The sequence below is a fragment of the Triturus cristatus genome, chromosome 12 (assembly GCF_964204655.1).
Source record: "Triturus cristatus chromosome 12, aTriCri1.1, whole genome shotgun sequence".
In the NCBI taxonomy this organism is placed as follows: Eukaryota; Metazoa; Chordata; class Amphibia; order Caudata; family Salamandridae; genus Triturus; species Triturus cristatus.
This window is the reverse complement of record NC_140595.1, coordinates 585376732-585398926: the sequence shown is the minus strand read 5'-3', so window position 1 is coordinate 585398926 and position 22195 is coordinate 585376732. Positions and strand designations below refer to the sequence as shown.

The 22195-nt window shown below is 48.5% G+C and overlaps 1 protein-coding gene across 3 annotated transcripts in view; it reads left to right on the top strand.

Annotated features, from left to right (window-relative positions):
- The window catches only part of LOC146776322 (polycystin-1-like protein 2), a 508528-nt gene that overhangs the window by 241253 nt on the left and 245080 nt on the right, over positions 1-22195 (top strand). For all 3 annotated transcript variants that reach the window (XM_085637372.1, XM_085637374.1, XM_085637373.1), the window contains 3 exons: positions 7055-7236; positions 9016-9246; positions 20989-21090. In XM_085637372.1, coding sequence (XP_085493498.1) covers positions 7055-7236; positions 9016-9246; positions 20989-21090 — 515 coding nt within the window. The remainder of the gene's footprint in view (positions 1-7054; positions 7237-9015; positions 9247-20988; positions 21091-22195) is intronic.

Genomic DNA, 22195 nt, shown 5'->3' with positions numbered 1-22195 from the left:
CTTCAAACCTTGCGGCTGTACGAATTTATCATTCCTCATGAAAACGTCTTGATCATTCAAAGATCTAAAATCTTTAAATAGGGCCTTACACCACAAGCAACCGTACTCTCCTGTATACTCCCTTTGACAATCAATGTTGTCATAATTTTTAACACTTCATCCATCTTCATTTCTCTGCTTCAGTCCTCCTTGGTAAATACGGCTACACTGCTACAGTTTCCAAAATCAGACAACCAGGCCACTGCTCCTTCAAGTTCTCTGGAAATTACTGCTTCCTTATCTACGGCTTCTCAGTGTACCGAGAGATGTGATAGGCAGTCTGCTTGAGTATTCTTCCATCAAGGAATGTACTCAACTTTATATCTGTATTCCTGTGACCTTGCAGCCAAAACTTGCAAGTCTCGCTGATCCCTTTCCCGCTCCTCCAGGCATTAACTCCTTTACCAAAGGCTTGTGATCTGTACGGAGCACAAGCCCCAACCCCCAAACATAGGTATGGAAATACTCCACAGACCAAGCTGCAGCTAACGCCTCCTGTTCAATAACAGAATGGTGTTGCTCCATTATCTCAAAGAACGGGATGCAAAAGCCACTGTTTTTTCAACTGTATTATGCACCTGAGACATAATATCTCAAATAACAGTAGCATCGGCATCCACCGTTAAGATCGTTTTTAAAGTAGTGTCAAATGGCACTAGGATACCTACACTACAAATTTCTTTCTTGATACCTTCAAAAGTATCGAGTCTCGGCAATGATGCTCAACATCCTGTGATTTAAGGCAAATCACTTAATCTCCCCATGACTAACAAAAATGGATGTGTCCTTCTGTAACAAAACTGGTGCTCATGTAAAGCGCTTTGATACCCGATTTCTCGGGTTTAGTTTGCGCTATATAAAACTCTAAAATAATATAAAAAATGGCATCCTTTCCTCAACAAGCATCGCAAAAACCTGTTTTATCAGCTAATTTATCAACAACTTGGAATAATAGTCCACAAGTCCCTTGAAGGACAACAACTGATCTTTGTCATAGGGAATAGGAGCCCCTTGTATCATCGCTTTAAGTAGATAATTTTTTGGTTGAACACCTTCACCTGTTATAGTATGTCCTAAGTATTCAATATCTTTCACCAGAAATTTGCACTTATCTTTTTTTCAAGGTTAGACAACCTCCTTAAGGTTTGTTGGAGAACATAATTATGCTCTTCCTTCGTTCTACCAAACACCAGAATGTAGTCTAGGAAATAGATTACATTTTTTACATCTTTAAACACCTCCGACATCAAATGCTGAAAAACGCTGGCCGCAGAAGAAAGGCCAAACGGCATTCTGGTGAATTGAAATGTCGCTTCCACCGTTATAAAGGCTGTTAAATTCTTTGACTTGTTATGTATATGAATCTGATGGTAAGCATTTTTTAAATCTAGCTCTGAGAAAACTTTTCCTCCATTCAGCAATAAAAACATTTTGTTTATATTGGGTAAAGTAAAGGTGTCTGTTACTATCTCTAGATTCACACTTCTGAGAGCCACACAAAAACGTACGCGGCTTCAGCTTTTTCTGTGATGACCACCGGAGACACCCAACTGGAAGCTTCCACAGGTTCAATTATACCCTCTTGATGCATGTCATCCAACACCTCACCTCATATCACAACTGGCAACTTTGTTACCTTGAGCTTCATAGATATAGTCCCTTTTTTTAGTTTAATCTCATGAACATAGTCCTTCAACTGACCCAATTCTTCTCTGAACACCCCTTTGACTTCCTCCAGTATATTTTCAATAATAGTTTCCCACACGACCATCACTTGATTAGGCACCCTGGGGTTTATAATAATCTGCAAATCAAATTGGTGTACCTACCTCAAAATTGGGGGGCCATTTTCTGCCACGTATATCTTGCCCAATACTTCACATGAATGAAATTTGATAGGGGCAGAAAAGTACCCTAAAATAGCTACGGTCTCTCCTTGATACCCCACAGGATTGATATCTTTGGGGGACAAAGCCACCTCAGACCATTTTCCCAAAAACAGTGCTTTGGAAATGATGGTAAACATTGACCTCAAATCCACCACCAAATCCACAACCCTATCATAACTAAAAATTAAGCCACAGGGCGGGTTCTCTTGCTCTCACAATCACCATTGTGATTCACAATTAAAATTCAATCTTTACAATTGTCGATAAAAACTCCTCCCAACTCTGTTACTGCTACACTCCCTTTGGAATTTCCCTTGCATACTTGAGCATAATGTATACAACGCCCACACTTCAGACACTCTTTATTAGTAGCAAAACAGAATTTTGAATCACCTAAGTGAAAATGACTTCCACACCTACAACAGGTCCTTTGACCAAGGTTTTGGACAACTACTCTCTTCTGATATTTAAAAAACAAATTCCATACTTGTTTAACACTCCCACTCATTCCTGTTCATCATCTTCTTCTTTATGTATGGTGGACACACCACGCCCTTCAGCCGCATCTTTTTTCCCCATTTCAAGCATACAAAAATCAGACTCCTCCCCTATTTTAGCAATCTGAATAGCATCCTTCAACAAAGGTTTTTTTGCTGCCCACAGCAATTCTTCTATTTTTTACTTTTACACTGTACTATAAGTTGGTACCTTATAAGTTCATTAGTCATTTGGCCAAACTGGCACTTCATGGATAACTCGCGTAATCTTGAAACAAAGTCATCTATGGACTCTGAGGGTGCGTATAGAATTTATATCTCAGCATTGCTATATTAGTTCTTTTGCAAATCTACATTCCAGGTGTGACTTTGCTTCCTTATACACATCTTCATTGGGTTGATTATCAGTGTCCAAGATTTCCGGTAGATATTTAAAAATGTGTTGACCCTCACTCCCCAACACACTTAGTAATAATGCTTTCTTTCTCCCTGCACTACAACTGTGGCCATCTAGGGCTAGTGGATAGTTCTCGGAAATGTCTATTCAGTCTTTCCATGGTATGGGAGCTGACCCTTGATGAGCCAAGAAGACAGGCAGTTTTAACATGCAGCTAGTTGCCATGAGAACGGATATTGAAGAATGACGCTTCACTGAAGTTCACAGATTATTAGGGCTGTAATTGTATTAATTGCAAAAACAAGAGCAAAACTGTACAATTCACCAGGTGGTGGGATGCTGTTTCCTTAAACTGTAAACCACACAATTAATGCTTCCAAATGCACCAAAGTACAAGAATGCTCCTAAGATGCTTTCCTTGAACATGAAAGAGGAAAAAAGTTCCCTATAAGAAGAAAAATTAAAAGGCGGAGGACCTTTCAATGAGCTCATCCCTAAATAAACCATATGAATACAGTCCCTATAGTGCTTTCCTCAAATAAGGAACCGAGCCTTCAGAATGAAGTCCTTTTTAATTGTTTATGCCCCTAATCATCAAGCAGAAGTCCACCACAGTTTCAACTACCCTGAGTTGGTAAGAGGAAACACTCTTAGAGAGCTAGTGACCACGGAGTCATAATGCCAAAGTGAGCGCAGCCATCGAGCAGGATAAAATGACTGAATTCCTGATATTTAAGACGCACTGAATCTCTAAATTATGGCTGTGCGCGTGATAACCATTTGCGCTGGAGCATGCTCAGATCGGTTCTATCGGCGCGTGTTGAGACCTCGTCTTGCGCTGCACTGCAATGAGAGTAGGTCGCGCTGGTGCCGTTCAGGATGCCAAAAATCCAATTATAATGGCACAAATGTTTCCCTTACACACAGCGTCGCACTGAATCCACCAAACACCACAAATTGAGGTCGCCCACACTGGTTCTACGTGCATGTTAACTAAATTCCTGGCACTGCAGCATACGATACCAGTAGACCACCGACTTCCTTGACTGCATGCTGTGTTCTGTCCCCACTGACTGCATGGGTCCTTAGCCAGTCGACAGGCTGTGGCTGGCCAGTTGTCGCCAAATGTAATGAAGAAATGCTGGAGACACTCGATGGAGAATATATCTCAATTTAATGACAGCCTGTGGGAAGACTGGCTTCTCTCTTGCCATCTACAGTCCAACTGCCACACATAGAATCCACACATCCCAACTCTCTTGGACGCTGAAGTCTTCATTAGCTTTAAGCCCTCTTACCAAATGATAATAGGGATAGCACGAGTTGTGCGCTGAGTCCCTGCCTTAAAATCATAGAGGAAGCAATCCTTCTGCCTCTCTGGTAGAGGAAGGTCAAAGCGCTTGGATGCTTTTTCAAGCAGGTTATGGAAACTACCAATGTCCGCAGGCAGGGAATCTGCTGTAAGAGGAGAAGGAGATGCTGACATTGGTGTCATATAATCATCCCACTCAGGAAGCTCAGTAGGGTCCAACAGGTTCTCTCCCTCTTCTGACTGTTGGGCAGCGTCACTGTCATGAAAAGAGTCTGAAACAGTGGTCAGCGGTTGCACAGGCCTTTCTCTCTGTGGCCTGGGTGTACTCTGTGGGGCAGGAGTGGTCTGAGGGGCTTTCTGCTTGGGAGTAGGCTGTGGAGCAGAATTAGCATCTAGTAACCTCTTTTAATAGTCCCTTATCATCATATGCATGTCTGTTACGAGTTAACAGGTATTGCTAATGCCTGTTCCTGCTTCTGATGTGACTCCTCTTCCTGGTCTTCATATGGATAATGTTCCTAAAATGTGTTGTGTTCCTGGGCAGATTTATGTCTCTGTCTGAGAAGGAATATTTACCCTCAAGGTAAGTTGATGGGTTCTGTTCCACATCCTTATCCTCCGTCTCCTGACATATAATCTTCAACCTAGAAGGGCTATATGCAGGACCAAAAAGACCCCCATCCCCAAATTCCTGAAACTCCATCAGACGTGTTGGTGGCAGAGGAGAGATCTTTGGAACATCCTGTGGCACAGAGGACATCATGCCCTTACTGGAAATAAGAAATGTATCTTTTCCCACCGTCAACAGGATCGACAACAGGGTCGATGATGTAGGTCCGGCAGTGAGCTTCATCGATGGAACAACAGCGGGTGCCGTCATCATCATTGATGCCGTCGTCAAAGAAATCTGTGCCGTCATCAGAGTCTTTGGCGACAACGATAAGGCAGTCGTTGTCGTCGTCAATGTAGTTGAAGTTGCCATCGACACCATCATCAGTGAGGACACTCTAGTCAACATGGCAGCCGTAGACAGTTGATCTTTGTCGGCGGCCCTGCTGGTGGACGAATTTTATTTGCAGATGGCTGCTTGAATGGAGTATGAGGAGCAGATAAAGGTGATGAAATATACTTTTCATGAGAGGAGGAAGGGCCAGCCGGCTCCTTGCTTCTATTCCTTGCACTCCTGGTCTCTCTAATGTGAGACATGGATTTTTTAGAATCTTAGAGTCTCTAAAAGAGGATGAAGAACCCTTTTCTTTTGTCTTTTGTGAGGAGGAATAAGCCTTCTCCTCACACTCAGAGTCCTAGTCAGAATGTGTTTTCTTCTTCTATAGCCACAGAAGCAATCTACCTTCCCGATCCTTGAGGGTTTTAACAGAAAACATATGGCAGTGCTTGCATTCTTTCGGCTTATGTTAAGGATGAAGACAATATAAGCACTGTTTATGTGGGTCCTCAGAATAAAGCCTGAGCTTTCCACAAGTCTTACAAGGCCTCTACAGCTTTTCTTTAGACTCGGACATTCTGTCAGAAAACCAGTCAAACACAGTCCCAGACTGTACTTCAGATGTTCTTAGAAGGTTTGAAGATGAACTGAAGAGCTGCAGGTCAAACATTTATCAGTGAAACACTGTGACTGAGCAGAGGTCAGGGAGACTCCCTAACATATGATGTGCAGTAAGAAATCTGAGTCATGCTGGCTCCGCAGAGGATGAGTGTTTATGGGTCCGTGCTCTGATTGGTTGAAGTTTGAGTCTATAAAAATAATGTCAATATGCTAGCCTGGTGTATTGCTTTTACAATGGATGTCAATGCTGTTGCTGTAGCACTACTTGTTATACTCTTCCTGTGGGACTCCCACCATGATGACGGGGAAGATACAAGTATGTGAATTTATAAAAGATACAATACTGGAGAAATAACAGGACCCTAAAAGGCCATTCGATTCAAGTGGTTTCTATTACAACAATATAGGTGTAGCAAATGTGACATAGGAAATATTAGTGTGCCCCTCTAATGACCCCCAGGCCAGGGTGCTGTCTCTGTCGCGGGGGCTGGTGATGGCAGGGGCGGTAGGACAGGAGGGTTGTTGCAGGAGGAACCGTTAGAGATAATAATACCCGCTTGTGGAAAGAAGAGTATGAGACCGGAAAACAACAGAAAATAAGGACACAGTGGGCAGAAGGCGTGGAACCAGCTGTCCAAACCTCGTAAACTGTGTCCACAAAAGGGGCTAGAGTTCATTGGGTGGTGTTGTGGCTGCAATACAAGGTGAAGCTTCGAGGGATATACACCTGGGACTACCGAAATGTATCCAACTACGAGCTGGTAGTGGTGGGCCGCAGGTCAGAAAGAAGGAGGCATCACACAGCCACCCATTCGAGGGAGCCCCGGCAGCAAGTGGAGCTTAGTATCACATTCAGCCCCTGAAGCCCTTGGGCACCGTTGAGGCTTGGAAGTTCCATAGTATTGGAGCCCAGTGGCACCTGAGTCCAGCAACAAAGTCCCAGGGCAGTATGGGCCTCCGAAGGCATCCCTCGGGAGGGTGGGAGTGGGGATGAGCGGAGATGATTCCGGTCAGCAGGAGGGCCTCAGGCCAGATGTCAATTACAAAAGTTCATCAGCCATTTGATGAATAGTCACTTGGGGGGATGAGCCCTGGTCGTGCCATGTAGTTGAGTGGGGGTTACCAATGTCACAACTAAGAACGTAATTCATTTTGTTCTGGGGATAGATTGATAGTAGTACAGTTGAAATCTCAACACATGCTAAAAAGAGAAATGAAAAACAAAGACTATCCTTATCAACAGCTGCCCAAATTCTCATAGAACTAGATGTAGAGAGAGGATTGTGGTTAAGAGGATGCAGTTCAGTGGATAATCTTTGTGTATTTTCTCGCTTTCTTCTGCCCCTTTCACAGAATCCCATACCTGGATCATCCCTCCAGAGTTGATTAATCACTCAAGTATGTTGTGCCAGTTTCACTTGAAACCAGTAAACGATTCTGGCAACGAGAGTTTGACTTTCAGCATCATCTCCTTCAGTACCCAGTGTGCCTATTGGAATGAAAGCGCAAGAGCTTGGAGTTCAGATGGGTGCAAGGTAAGTGAACGCCTCTACTGACGCGGATATCTGAGGGAGCATGAGTATAGGCGCCTAATTATAGTCATTCCTCTACATGGGTATTAGGTGACCCAACCATACTCTGGAAATTTGAGAAGTATACAGGGAGCCACTTGTCATGGACTGCGGATGGGTATAAAGTGAATCAGTCTTTTTATGGATGGGTAATGGGTATAAGTTCAAGTGCTCGGTGTTGAATGGGTAGTTAAAGAGTCACTCCTTATCCATGAATACTGATGAGTATGTGGTCAGTAACTACTCAGCCTACAATTCTGAAAGACATTTAGTCAGTCATTATCCTTATCCATACGTTTTGATAGGTATAAAAGTCCTTGTCATGAAGTCCTAATAGATATAATTTTAGTCACTCCCTTTCTACGAGTTTTGATGGGTTGATGGCCAGTGTCTTCCTTTCTGTATGTTGTGATAAGTTTAAGGGGAGGGCACCCTTTACAGCAGAACTCTGATTGGAATGACGTAGCTCACTACTCGCGTTACTGAGAGTCACTTCGTGCTCTGGAGGTACGATTCTTTTAATGGGACTCATACTTTGTCATCAAATTCTAAAGGGTGTGTGTCCTGAAGTTCAGATGAGTATTTGGCGCCTTATTGCCTCCTTATCTTGGAATTCTGTTAGGTGTAGGGTGAATCACTCATGCTATTTGAGGATGGCGTTCTGATGGTGAGAGGGTGGCTGGATATGGTATCCTGATGAGGCTACAGTGGTTCTCTTCATGGCCATAGATGTCTGACGTGTCCATACGCATACTCTTTATTTGTGAAGCAAATCCCTTAACTGAATTGGGAGAGCAGGTGGTTGTTGTACAGTGTATCATCAGTCTGAACATACCTGTTGTGCATGACTCGCCCTTGTCTGACATTGGCATTCCTATGCTTATGAACCTTTTGCTGATCTCAGATTTTAAAGTGTGTAATGTAAGTGTTTTGTCTGTGAATGAGAATGGGATTAGAGCCAGGTAACCTTATATGGTAATTGTATTCTGATGATTTTTAATGCCTTTCTTTGCTGTGCATGTGGTTATGGTGGATGCACACATAGCTCATTCATACCCTTTTCTGCATTAAGGTTCTAATGAATGTAAGTTGGGCCTGTTTCAAGCCTTTAAATTCTGATAAACATACAGGTAGGCCTTGCCTCAACATGAAACATCAGAAGGGTAAAAGAAAGATCTGTGCAACATTGTGTTACCCTATGGGTATAAAATGAGTTATCTAAGTTCTGACAAATCAAATAAGTCTATTCAATACTTAATAAAAACATTTTAATTTCAAAGTTACAAAATTGATGAATGCATTTACCTTAAGAATAGATAATGGTAAATGCATTAGATTTCAAACAGACCAGAGAAAGGGGAAACACTCCCAGTGCCGCAGTGCTTTGAAAGCAAGCATTCATTGGAAATTGCACGTAGTCCTTTGAGAACCATTACATGATTTGTAAGAACAAGCGGTTTGCTGCTCTTCCTCTGCATTCCTATGACTATGGGAATACGCAGACATATTTTTGGGGGATCTGTTCCTTTTCAAGACTTTCAAGTCAAAAACTTCCCCTAGGGAACTCAATATTTAGCACTCAAAAACACCTGGGATCACCCATTCACCCCTGTCACAATCTAGCAGCTCTAGGCAGGAAGGTAGGTGTATGGGCTTCCGGGCTGAAGAGGGATCTGAACATGTGAAAGATTCTCTTTTTCCCCCCGTCCCATCACAATAATCTATTCCTTAATCTGTTTTCAGGTTGGGCCACAGACAAGCATATCACAGGTTCAGTGTCTCTGCAACCACCTCTCCATCTTCGGCAGCTCTTTCTTTGTCTTGCCGGCACAGCTTGATCTCACCAAGACCGCAGAGTATTTCTCGAATATCTCGGAGAACCCTGTCATTGTGATCATGTTGGCCTGCTTCTTTGCATGCTATCTTTTGTCACTGCTTTGGGTGCGAAGAATGGACAGGATGGATAAGTCTAAGGTGACAGTTTCTTTGAAAATGATGCTCAGTGGCATGCTTCCCAGTTTCTTCTGTGATTATAAAATGTATTCCTCCTCTCCTTGCCATGAAATAGATGTTCAATAGCTCTGCTATTGAAGATATAAGGTGGAATTCCATGTAAGAGACCTCTTGGTGATAAGATAGATGATTGAGGAGGAGAGTAGATATAACTTTCAAACACAAAATGAGGCTTTTAAGGGATTTAAAATGCAAGTGCACAATGCTTAGTATTTTATTCCTAGATTTCACTATGGGTTTAAGTAGAACCTAAGGTAATCAAGTTCTAATTGTTCTCTTTAGATTATGTGTTTCCTCACAAATTGCTGTGGATTCCTTGCTTCCATGCAATGTTGCTGCCCTGTTCATCTGCTCATATATGCGTCAGAACTGTCTGGGACTATGTCTGGAACTCAGTCAGGGGCTTGAGCAAGGACTGGGGGCTTGGTAGAAAAAGTAAGCAGAATTTGGAGTACAGCGTTGCCCAGGCTCACACAGAGAGTCAGAGGAGAAAAGAGATTCAATGGGGAAGCCTGCATAATGAATCAAGATGGTTACAACTCAGAAAGTAGGTAATCAAAGGGAGAATGGATCACTTGTACCTGTATTACCAGGGTCAGGTGTGTTGACCAACTTAAAAACCCTCATTCACGTACAGGAGTGGTGAAGCGGTATATGTTGATTCTCCGCTTCTCTTAGAACGTGAAAGCATCATCATTGGGTCTTTTTGATAATGTGCTATCCTCCACCTGGATAGCAGTAGTGATCAGTGATAGTTGAAAAAAAGTTAATTAAAATTGCTTCCCAAAGAAACTTTATTCGGTAGGAGAGGAGGCAAGGTTAAAAACTAGGGTGGTGCGCTTATTGAAATGTTACTGTTCTATAGCACCTCGTTGTCCATGTTACAGGGCACCGTAACTAGAGCGAGCACAGGCTGAGCGACCTGCAACTTCAGGTCACAGAGCCTGCCGGTCCTTCGAGGGAACCCGAATTCGGGAATAATAAGTTATAGGTACTATTGACCTGTCACGAATAAGAAGGGTGACCTAACAGAGTGCTCAAAAATTAGCAACCTCACTTTTACATAGGTCCTGAAGAAAGCCTCCCGACCCTTCTGGGCGAGTAAAAGGCTGAAACATGTCGACCTTTCTCATGGACAACGAGGTGCTATAGAACAGTAACATTTCTATAAGTGCACCGCCCTACTCCTGTATGTGTTTTTTTCTTTTTTTGATAAGCAAATTTTTATTTTGCAAATAAACAAACAAAGTACATGGACAACCGTCCAAGCAAACTGGCATCAAAAGACATTGGATACATTCAGTTCCCATCCGCAGCACAACCCCCCGCCCCCTCCCCAACCACGTCACTCCCCCCACCCGCATTGACGCCCTTAAATCATGCCCCCCAGCCACTTCCCCCACACTCTGCAGAACTTCTTGGGGCAGCCGCGCGCTGAGTACATCGCGCGTTCCTGCGTCGCGCACCAGTCCACCCCCCTCCGCCACGCCGCACATAGGGGGGGTTCAGGCCGCTTCCAGGCGGCAGCAATATCTCGCTTCGCTACCATGAAGGCAGTAGTGAGGAAAAATTTCTCATGACGGGAACCGTCCAGATCATCCGTTATCCCCAGCAGAGCCAGTCGGGGGTCATGTGGAACCTCCCACCCCAGTATTTCAGAGAGTTCAGCCTCAATCTCGCTCCAATAGGGTCCCAGGCGCGGGCAGGTCCACACCATGTGGAAGAAGTCCGCCGGGCTCGTCCCGCATCGCGCGCATGAAGGCGCTCCGGGGTCAGATAAGCGGTATGCAAGTAGTACAGTTGGATGAGCCGCAGTTTGGCCGAGGAGGTGATCAACCGAGGTGCCATGAGGGCGTCCCTCCAGTCAACCTCATCCAGTGGCCCCACCCAGGCCTCCCAACGCACCTTCGTGACCTCGCAGTCCGTTGGCGTGTTGTTGACCAGGGCTCGGTAAATGCGGGAGATACCCCTCTTACCCAGAAACCCCAGCATCACCTGCGCTTCCGGTGGGCTGTGGTCAGGGATTCGCGTATCCAGCGGGACATGGGACTGAACCGCGTGGCGCAGCTGAAGATATTTGTAAAACTGTGAGGGGCACAACGAGAAGCGAGCCTGAAGCTCCCGGAAGGAACACATACGACTCCCCTGCCACAAATCGCCCAAGCAGGAGATCCCGAGGAGGTCCCACGCTCGAAAGCCCTCCAGGCCCGCAACCTCCCGCAGCCAGGTGCCATGCCAGAGCGGCGTAACACGGGTCAGTTTCCCCGACCACCGGGTATGCCGTAGAGCCGCACGCCAGGCCACAAAGGGGGCCTGCACAACCTCCGGAAGCGATCTCGGAAGCCGCGCCCCGTAGAGCATGTTTTGAATGGAAGAGAACCCCAGTGTCTGTACTTCCAGCCTGTAGGCGGGGTCGCCCCAGCCGCCCGAGAACCAATCATGGACCACCAGGAGCCGAGTCGCAAGGTAGTACAAGTAGAGGTCGGTCATACTCATACCTCCGTCATGCGATGGAATCCGGCACAGGCCGAAGGCCAGACGGGCCCTACCGCCCCTCCATAGGAACTTGGTCGCCATACTTTCCAAGTTCCGGAACCACGGACGAGGGAAAGAGCTGGGCGTGTTTTGCAGCATGTACAAGAATTTGGGAAGGATCATCATCTTATAGAGGGCAATCCTCCCCAATGGATTTAATGGGAGCGACTGCCATCTCGCCAGGTCCGATCTGGCCCCGTTGACCACAGGAGCCACGTTAAGGGCCCAGCAGAGCTCCGGTAGAAGGATGATCCACATACCCAGGTACTTGAAAGAGAGCCTCCGGAGGGGAATATCGGACTGCCAGTCAAAGCAATCCCTGGCCGGGTGCAGCGGAACTAAGACCGATTTCTTGGGGTTGAGACGGAGACCTGATGCCCGACCAAACCGGCGAAGAATGCCACGCACAATAGGACCTGATGTGGCGGGGTCGGAGAGGTAAAGGAGGACGTCGTCAGCATACAGAGCAATTTTATCAGGGACCATGCCCGGCCAGTCCCACCCACGAAGCACAGGGTCGGAGCGGACCAGGACAGCCAAGGGCTCCATTGCCAAGGCAAAGAGGAGGGGCGAGAGCGGGCAGCCCTGACGCGTCCCCCTCCCGATAGAAAACGGGCGAGAGAGAGCCCCATTCACCAACACCCTGGCCCGCGGAGCCGCGTACAAGATCCGGACCATGGCTCGGAAGTGAGGACCGAACGCCATCCTTTCCAACACCTCATCCAAGTAGACCCACCCCACCGAGTCAAAGGCTTTTTCAAAGTCGACCAACAACAAAGCCAGATAGGGAGAGAGGCGCTCTCGGTGGGCCATGGCGAGATGCAGTCGCCGCAGGCAGTGTCGAGTTCCCCGGTTCGGCATAAACCCACACTGATCCGGGTGGATCAGCGAGTCAAGGTAAGGACGCAGCCGCTGCGCCAAGATGGTAGCGTAGATTTTGATCTCAGTGTTGATGAGAGAGATCGGCCGGTAGTCCGAGCAGGACTGGGACGGAGGCTGCGTCTTAGGGAGAACCACTATCGTGGCCGTGTCCGTCTCCGGAGGGAACGAGCCCCCCTCTATCACCTCACCTCATCACCTCACCTCAGAGGCCCAAAAGCTGCGGAGCGAGGGTCTCACGATAGTGGGCATAGTACTCCTGCGGGAAGCCGTCCGGACCCGGAGTTTTCCCGGGAGCCAGGTGACAGATGGCGTCGTCTATTTCTTGTAGGGTCACGGGCGAGTCGAGGGTCTCCCTAGCCTCCCGCCCCAAGCACTGCAACTCCGCTCCACCGGACCCCAGCAGCTCCCCAAGGGGGACCCCGGGCTCCCTAGCACGGTACAGCGTGGAGTAATAATCAGCAAAGGATTGGGCCACCGCCACAGAGGCTGTGCAGATCTCACCCGAGGGGCCCGCGATCGCCGGAATAATCCTACTGGACCGGGGGTACGTGGCCAACCGGTGAAGAAGAGCACCGTTCTTATCTCCCCAACCATATACCCGTGCGACCGAAGAGCGCCATAAAGTTTTTGCCGCTTCCAGGGAGTGCAAACGAATTTCGTCCCGAAGGAAGGCCAGTCGCCGCGCCCGCACGGGGTCCCCCAGGGCCTCCGGGTCGCGCTCGAGCTCCAGGGCCTGTGCCTCGCACTCCGTAATTCGCTGGAGATGCTTCCGGCGCTGTTGCTGCACCAGACCCCTGGCCGCTCCCCTGACAGTCGCTTTCCCAGCCTCCCAGAGGACGGCTGCGGAGGAGACCGAACCCACGTGATAGTAATTAGAGATCTCGGTGCCAACCGACCTCCGGAAGGCCTCATCCTGGAGGAACCAAGCATTCAGGCGCCACACAGGGCGGGCGGAGAAGGGAGGCGGGCCGATGGCCAGAAGCAGCGGAGAATGGTCCGAGAGGCCCCTGGGAAGAATGCGGACGTCCTGCACCCCCACGCATTCAGTGGACGGGACAAAGATTAAATCAATACGGGCGTGCGAATGGTGCGCCGCCGAGGTGTGGGTGTACTGGCGGGCCCGTGGGTGCCAGACCCTCCAGACATCGCACAAACCCTGAGCCTCGGCCCAGCCCGATAGGAGCTTCAACCGGGCAGCCCTGGCAAGGGAGACCGGGCCCGTCGCATCCGCACTGGGCATATATACCGCATTGAAGTCCCCCCCCAAGACAAGCGCGCCCGCCGGGAGCGTGGGAAGCAGGTGTGCCGCGTGTGAGAGGACGGGCTGCAACTGGGACGGGGCCGCATACAAGGAGACAAAGGTCAGGGGACGCCCCTCAAGGGCCCCAGAAACCGCAACCGCCATGCCCTGGGAGTCGGAGTGAACCTGGGCAAGAACGAAAGGAAAAGTCCGCCGAAGGAGGATAGCCACTTCCCGGGAACCCCGCACGAAGCCGGAGTGCCACACCCTGTCGTACCCATAGCGAGCGAGAAAGGGACATTTGTTGCCAAGAAGGTGGGTCTCTTGTAAAAGAAGGACATCAATTCCCAGACGCTGCGCGTATTTGAGGACCGCCATGCGCTTGAAGCGGTCTAAAAGACCCTTAACAATCCAAGACAAAATCCGCATAGCGGCCTTGGGTAGGTTAGTATCAGCCATCACCCCAGAGCGGAGCGTCTAGTGTAAGCAGAGGAGGGACTCCCCCGGAGCACAAGCCCAGCAGGGCGGCCGGGGGGGGGACGCAGGCGCAGGGTCACCCCCAGGGGAGAGATCCCGGGAAGGCAGGCCAGCGGGAAGGGCAGGAATGCGATGATGCCATGAAACGAAAACACGGAGAAGGATCTCCCCAACCAACAAAATCCTCCATAGGAGAAAGAAACAACCCCAAACCACCCCAACCCCCCACGCCCCACCCTATACTTCGAGAACGGAAGCATCTGTCGCCCTAACTACAAAGAACAACAACCAAGCTAAAACGCTCGGGCTTGAGCACCTAGTGGACCCCCAAGTATCCGGATGGTGACCAAATCCCCCGCCCTGGCCGAGAGCTATCATTAAAATGGAGCACAGAAGTCCAAGTCCCAACAATGGCAGCCCGGTAAACCATCCCCAGTCCCCCGACAATCAACTAAACCACCTGCAGCAAGAGTGAATCAAATAACTGGACTGCAAGAAAGGTCCGAGGTGTCCATTGGTTCAGCGGGTGGGGCCACAGAGCCCGACCGCCCCGGGGATCCAGCCCGGCGGTCCGCAGCAACAGGGCTGGAAGGGGCGACCGAAGAGGCAGGGGAGGCCCCAGAGGCCCGACGCGGCCGTCCCATGGAGCGGGTGACCACCACCTCATTCTTCGCTCGGCCCCGGGGTACGGTGCGCCTCCGACGGCGAGTCCTGGACGGCCTAGATGTAGTCGGTCTCCTACGGCCACCCGGCGATGAGTCCCCACCAGGGCGACGCAGCGGATGTTCCTCCGTCAGCCAGGTCCATGCGGCCCGGGGCGTCTCAAAGAAGATGGCCTTGTCCTGAAAGATGACCCGAAGGCGGGCCGGGAACTGTAACTGATATTGGAGACCCAGGGATCGCATCCTCCTTTTCACCTCCGCATAGGATCGCCGCTGCTCCTGTACCTCCCGAGTGTAATCCGGAAAGACCATGATTTTATGGTTTTGAAAGTGGAGAGAGTCGGCACGCCTGGCCTCACGGAGAATGGCATCCCTGTCCCTGAAGTTGAGGATCTTAAGAATGAAGGGGCGGGGGGGTGCACCCGGAGGCCTCGGGGCCAGGGAGCGATGGGCCCTCTCAATAACAAACCAGGCCGAGAGACTGTCTGCCGGCATCCATGACCGGAACCAGCCCTCCAAGAAGTCATCGGCCCGGCTCGACTCGGCCCCCTCCGGAAATCCCACCAGTCGGAGGTTGCTACGACGCGCCCGGTTTTCCGCATCCTCGGCCCGGCGGTGGAGCTCCTTAGAGTGGGTGGTGAGCTCTCGAACCTGATCCTGCAGTTGACGGATATCGTCCTCCGCCGTCGAGATTCGTGATTCGGCCTCTGAAATGCGGGCGGTAGCGTTGCGCAGATCCTGGCGGAGAAGAGCGACGTCCACCTTGACCTCACCCACCATGCCCTCCAGGGAGGAACGGGACGCATGGATGGCCTGCAGGATGGCCGCCAGATCCGTGGCCGACGCCACCTCCCCGGTCGGGCCGGGCCCCTTCCCTGAGGAAGTAAATTGGTCAATTTTGGTTTGGGTGGCCGCCGGCTTGGAGGCCCTGTCCTTGCCCATGATGGCCTCAGGCAGTCTGTGGGGGGCACCCGCGCCCACCGGCGGGCCCCGCAGAGGATCCCAGCAAGTCCAGGGGGGGCCGAGGGCCAGAGCGGCAGGAGGGGGAACGGGAGATAGAGCGTCCACTCACCCGGGCGGCCGGCCAATCCAGGCCCCGCAGGTCGCCCCCCTGGGCACTGCCCGAAATGACAGCCGAGCCCCGGGCAGGGACCGCCGCCGCTCCGCAGCTCGTCGGGGCCAAAGCGTCACACCACCACCGCACTCCGTCCACAGCCGATGCGATCGCTGCTCCGCACCCCCTCACTCCGCACCAACGAGTCAGCACTGCAAGGCGGGCCCACGGGCCCCGCGGGGGGAGGATGGAGGGAGGGTAGGTGAGGGAACCGGGCCCCCCGACCGCGGCCCGACACTCAGGGACGGCCCCAGGCTCCACGACGCCGCCACACAGAACCAGATGTGCGATCCAGGGGGGGCCGCAACCAGCGGGGGGGGTTGGAGGAGGGGGATGCAGCCAGGAATCGCCGACTCCCACCCTGGAGCCACCACAGAGGCCCCCACACCGCCTACACCGGCGTCGCCGTCCACGCCGATGTCACCACAGTCGCCGGCCCCCACCTGGCGTCAGGCCACCCCACAGAGGCAGTGCCATGCCCCAACCGGCAAGAGGAATCTGGAAAATGTCAGCCGGCCTCGAGGGGGGGATGTGTTGGAGAGGCTGCTGCCCCCGACGGCCCGGGGCCCGGAGACCTCGTGGGCGCCGCGGGCTCCCGTAGCCCTCGCCGCCGGACCTCGCACCAGGCGCTCCGCGTTGCGTCCCGGGTCCGCTGCAATCCCGGCTGGCGGCGCCTGGGGTGGACCGGAGCTCGGCAAAGTTTGCCCCCAGGTTGCGGGGCTGCTCCGCTGCAAAGTACGCCCCTCAGCTCCCGGCCAGGGCGTCTGAGAGCGGATCGGCTACGAGTAGAAGGGGCCGGGCGCTCGGAGCCGCTCTGTTAAGCGGCCATGTTGGTCCAGCGCCCCCTGGTGTTCCCTTGTATGTGGTTTTTAAGTTGGTCAACACACCTGACCCTGGTAATACAGGTAAAAGTTATCCATTCTCCCTTTGATTACTTACCTTTGATAGGAAGCCGAATGGATCTCAGCTTCTTCCTCCCTCTTTTGATTATATAAGACTCAGAAAGGACAGGCACTCATGAGGCAATTGAGCATTCAGAATAACTAACACCCAGGACGGACGTGCAAGACATATATATATATAACATTTAACAATGAAGGGAATGTGGGGTGAAGCAATCAGAAGCTCCACATGTTAAGATTGAAGCTTAATAGGTTCCTCACCCACAATTGCCTTTTACAGATGCTGACTGAAAATACCCACATATAGGATATACATGCAAAGGCAGGGTCTATGTATCTGATACCTATGGTGATGGTATAAATGTAACTCAAAGATAATGCTCACAGAATACAATAAACACCACCTAGGTTGTCAGTTGTGCCCACAGATCCTGGCAATCAAACAGGAACACGCAAGGCGGTAACAGCAAGGGTGTAGAACTAAATACACAGCCACAATAGACAAGGAGCCAGCAAGGAGGAGAGTTTAACAGGAAAGAAGGAAAACAAAGGACACACTTGGCAAAAAGGTAAGAAGCAAAACCCACAAGGATACTGGAAGCTAAGACTACAAGAAGAGGAAGACAGCGGGGTAGGAACTGGAACACAGGCAATGGGAAGAATAGCAGGGACTGGGAAAAGGGAAATACAGGAGAGAGGCTTCAAGGGTGCACTAAACAGTACTGGTTCAGGAATCAAGGAAACAAGAAATAGATAAGTTGCAGGAGTCATGGTAGTACTGACGGCAGTGCTAGTTCAGGAACAATGAGTCAAGGAATGACTATAGCTCAGGAATCAAAGAATAACTATAGCTCAGGAACTCAGGAGACAAGGACATCAAAAGCTCAGGAAACGAAAAAAGTCGGTCTCACAGGAACACAGCTACAGTGACCAACACTAGACTGAAAGGAGCTGGGCCTTAAAAGAGCTCACAGTAATCACATTCATAAGCTGTGAGCAGGCTATCAGCTGCCAGCCACTGGTGTGCTGAATTCCTCCACTCATCCTTGGCCTGCAGGGGTAGAGACGAAGCAGTGAGCAGGGGATTATAGGTAATGGAGTTTCAAGCATAAGCAGACTGGCTTCCACAAAACCTGGCATGGATTGGGAATGGATGGCATTTCAAGGCTAAAGGCACAACATTGTGTGGGAAATAGAAATTATAGTACATGACCATATAAAATGGGAAAGCATATTTAGTCTTGATGTCCGCAGTATGGAGACAACCACTGTGTCTGAATCTTTCTATACGGCCAAAACAACTTGGAAAACATATGGCCCATTATTTGCTTGTTCGTCTTCCTTGTCACTGTCCTAACAACCTACTTTTGGACCTTTTACACTAAAGGGTTAAACAGGCCGAATTGAGGATTGGGACTGTGTCATCTGACAAGCTTTAGTTCCAAGTACTTCTCCCTTACTCTCCTCATGACTTTGGCAGTATGGTCTGGGGGTTGCCCTACCAGTAGGATATCAACAATTGGTTGATACAGAGGGAGATCACTAGCTTAGATACCTGGGCCCTGGACACTGGTCAATCATATTACAAGATTGATACATACCTCCCAAATCTGACAAGGGCCACTGTGGCTATTTCATAGTAGTCCTTGGGTAAAGGCCATCAAGAGATTACTGGCCAGTGCTGGGTCTCAGTTTGAACCACAACAGACATTCAGTAAGATAATCCTTCAGACAAAAACGCCACCGGCCCTCCAGGAGACAAAAGCCATTGGATCTTTAAGAATCTTACCTGTAGTGTTTCATTTTCAAACTGTTACCCACTCCCAATAAATTCGGGAAGATCCTGGCACCACTGATAGGTATGACACATGCGCAAGGCATATGCGTCTTTACATACCTGGATAACTGGCTATTCGGTGCTTCTTCTTTTCTGAAGTTAGAGTCAAATGTCTTGCTTGTCTGCAAGATGCTCCAATCCCTTGATTTCCATGACACTCATGCCAAGTCCAAACTTGTGTCAACCTCTTACTTCTTGGGAACCACTTATTTTCGCCAGTTTATCTTATTTCCATATTTGTTCTCCAATTGCTTTATTGCTTGTTAAGATACATCCTCTTCCTAGTACCCTACCTGTTCAAGAATGTCCTTTACTATTAATTGTAAATACACACATTTGACACATGTAACAACTGGATAGAATTCTGTGTATGATTTAACTTCATGATATTTTTGATAAACTTCCAAATAACCTTGTAGCTTAAATAAACCAAATAATATTTCTCACGTCTCTTGCTGTTTTTGGCTAACTTTAAATAATCATGTGTGTACTGAAGACATCTTTATCCCAAGCAAAATCTTAATTAATCCTGTTCACACAACATTTATTCTTTATTTTGCAGATTATTGAAACACTATATTTCTGAAAATATTATGCATTGTAGAAAGAGCTAACCATGATGCCTCATTCTCCAGACTACTAACAAAAGAGATAACTATTGCCACCCTCCTCCCTCTGATGGACCATGTATTATAAGTTCCACCATTCCCATGTTAAGGTTACTGGGTAGTCCATGAGCAATATTCTGTATGCTGCACCTTGATGGATAGAAGTATTCCATTGCCTCTTTGTAGCACTTCAACAGTGTCATGTCCATATTTTAATGGGTGTGTGTTTAACTCATACTTGCTCTCCTGAGCAGCAACTAAACATGACATTTATTAAGTTGGAGGGAAGTTAATCTTGCATTTCCACTGGTAACTCTGTAGAGTATATCTATACCCATACTGAAATCTAGCAGATAGTAGGGGTTACATGTGTGTCTGATGGCAGCCACATGACTGGGGAAGTATAGCTATAGCCATGCTGAAACCTAGCAGATAGTAGGGGTTACATGTGTGCCTGAGGGCACCCGCAGGACTGGGGTCAACTAACCTAACAAGCTTAATGTGACTTTGGGCCCTAAAGATATATGAAACCTGGGTGCCCATCCTCCGTCTGTGTTCCCATGCGGCCCCAAACCAGTTGGATAACACCATAGTTGCACTGAGCTGAGGAGGGTCTCTATGCTCTCCTAACAAGAGTAAATGTCTGCTTAATCGTCACAATGAGAAACAATGCATTCCATCTGCAAGTACCGACCAGATTTTATTTCCTCATAGTTGCTTGGTCTCTTCCCTTCCACATGCTGGATTTGAAATGTTATAAAAATTAAATTAATGTAATTGGGGGTGCTTCTCAGTGTACATTACCAGCATTTTAGATCGCCTTAGGGGTATGGATTGGAGAATTATTCTCCAGGTCAAGCAGAAAGCCACTTGAGCAAACTCTATATAAGATGAAATAACTTTCAACAAACAAACTGGTAAAATATCCCATGCCTACGAGATTGAAGCAACTTCTAAGGTTATTTACTCTTATTGCAACTTCTCAGGGGAGGGTACCTAGTATAAACATGAGCCAGACAACCAGTCCAAGTATATCAACTCCTATCAAACCTAGGGTGACACACAAGACTGGAATTGCATGAGCAGAGAAAAAGGCGTTAAAGCAAAAGGACAGGAGGATAACTATAGATATAGTAAATGGGAGCACAAGAAGGTTATGGTCCTGACAGAGTATGGCTGAAGTTGTACAGTGTAGGTAATGAACGAGTTGAAATCGTCAGAATGACAAGAGACGCAGAGTTCCATTGAACAATGACACCTTTTCTACCACTGTAAGGTTCTCGAGGAAAGGAATAAATAGGGGAGGCAATACTTGTAGAGGAATGGCAGAAGTATGTGGGTATAACGACCATGTGATAGGAGTAGCATGAAGTGTTCACTGCTTTGAGCTTCATTTGTGATAAGTAGGACTTTGTATTCATTAATGGGCTTTGTCTCCTGTACCAGAGCAGAGTTACTGTTCTTCCAGACAACGATCCTTGTGCCCTCTATCGTTACCTGGTGACAGTTTGCACGGGACGCCGCAGAGGAGCTGCCACAAATTCCAAGGTGCGTATCGTTGCACAGTGAGGACAAGGATAGGCAAAATGTGGCATGGATAAGAAGGCTTAGAGGGAGAGGGAGAGGGATTTGTGCATTCCAGAAAGAAAGCTTTTGGATTATATTGAAGGTGGATGGTGTGTACAGCATTCAGAGAGGGAATGAAACATGATTAGTATGGTGAGGTAAAGGAGCAATGGATTGGAAAAAAGAAAAAGTATTTGTTATCCAGGGATGATATGATTTGGGGTTTAGAGGTGGGTGGAGATCCACAGTGTGGAATGACTTCTATGGCTGCCATGCTAATACGAGTATTGATGCGTTAGTGAGATACAGGGATTGAGGTGAGTAGGTCAGTCATGCCTTGAAGACAAGGTAATGAAGTGGGTGGAGTGGAGTGGAAAGATCTAAGAAATAGTACAGTCTACTAGTGTCTGCGTTCAGCGAGGCCTAGGAAAGACATTGCCAAGGAAGATGGCATCTATGACAACCAGACTAACCGTGAGGGCAAGGTTTAGTAAGTCAAAGAAATTGAACGTTTTAGGGATGATGCCTGCCCGTGCACATTGATGACCAGTCTAGGAAGTTCGTGGAGTGTGCCATCCAAAAAAGCTGGAGTGCTGAAGGAGAGAAGAAAGTGCTTTATCTATTAGAAAGGAGGTACGATTGAGGTGGAGTGCTTCATATGGAGGGGTCTGTTAATCTCTTGGATTGAATGGTAAGAGTAGGAGAAGGAACAAAAAAGGATTAAAAAGGAACAAACTTTGTGGAACGAAATAAGTGGAAGAAATAGGTGTGCACTTGGCTCCCCCTTTTTTGAATTTATTGTATGACTGCCCTTCAGCCAAGTTGCACCGATGGAGTACTACAAAATGAGTCAGATGGAGACAGTCAAATGTGCAATGGCAGAAACATTCATAGATTCCAGGAACATAGGCTTGAGATCCATGTTTAAAACTAAGACGGACTATTTCAGGGACGGACTATGTATGCACATTTAAGAGTGAAAACAAGTTCATTATCAATATGCACGCTCACGCTTTTTAATTGTATGTTTTGAAAGTTAGAACGAAAAAATCTTTTTTAATTGACTTATGGATAACATCTAAGGGTG